General features: G+C 63.1%; 1 protein-coding gene across 1 annotated transcript in view; it reads right to left on the reverse strand.

Annotated features, from left to right (window-relative positions):
- Positions 1-86: 86 nt before the first annotated feature.
- Positions 87-759, reverse strand: part of GUITHDRAFT_122724 (hypothetical protein) — a gene marked incomplete at both ends in the record, with an annotated part of 2323 nt that continues 1650 nt past the window's right edge. Inside the window, one exon of the mRNA XM_005817992.1 lies at positions 87-753. Coding sequence (XP_005818049.1) covers positions 87-753 — 667 coding nt within the window. The remainder of the gene's footprint in view (positions 754-759) is intronic.

Raw genomic sequence — 759 nt, forward strand, 5'->3', positions numbered from 1 at the left:
GGACCCCTTGGAGGATATGTTGGCAGTAGAGCTTCAAAGCTGCAGGATGACTAGAAAGGGGTGACAGGTGTTGCCGAATCCTCCACCCTTGGTCATCGGTCCCCGCAAAGGAGCTGTAGCGCTTGATCGCCTGGATCAGGCTAGTGGTGTCGAGGATGTCAGTCAAATCCACCTGCAGCACTGCAAGCGCTTGCTGGGTGAGATGATCCGCGGAAGCACTTCCAAAGGCAGGCGACGCACCATCAGGGAACTTCTCTTGTGCTTCAGCAAGAAGATCAGCGAAAGATTCAGCCTTGTAGATGCCGGAGCTCAGTAGTGTCCGTACCGCCCGATGAAGGTCACCCGCAGTGAACTGATGAATCGCCAACTGTCGTTGGCGCTCGCTCGCAGAGGTGAGGGACAGCGTAGGTCGCGGCGGAGGAGCAGGCTCAGACTCCTGAGACGATTGGCCGGACTGCCGCTGCTCCCTCGGCCCGCGCGGTTGTGGTCGCTGCTGTTGCTGGTGTTGCTGCTGCTGCTGCTGCTGCTGCTGACGCTGGCGTTGCTGCTGCTGCTGCTGCTGCTGCGGTTGCTGCTGCTGCTGACGCGGGTGCTGCGGCTGCGCTGCGGCTGCTGCGGTTGCTGCTGGTGGCGGTGGTGTTGCGCTGCGCTGCGGCTGCGGCTGCGGCTGCAGCAGCTGCGATGTGGCTGCCGCCGCCGTTGCTGTTTCTGCCGTTGCCGCCGCCCTCCGAGGGCTGCTGGGGGCGGTTGCAGCTGCTC

Source organism: Guillardia theta (assembly GCF_000315625.1).
Source record: "Guillardia theta CCMP2712 unplaced genomic scaffold GUITHscaffold_419, whole genome shotgun sequence".
NCBI classification, from domain to species: Eukaryota; class Cryptophyceae; order Pyrenomonadales; family Geminigeraceae; genus Guillardia; species Guillardia theta.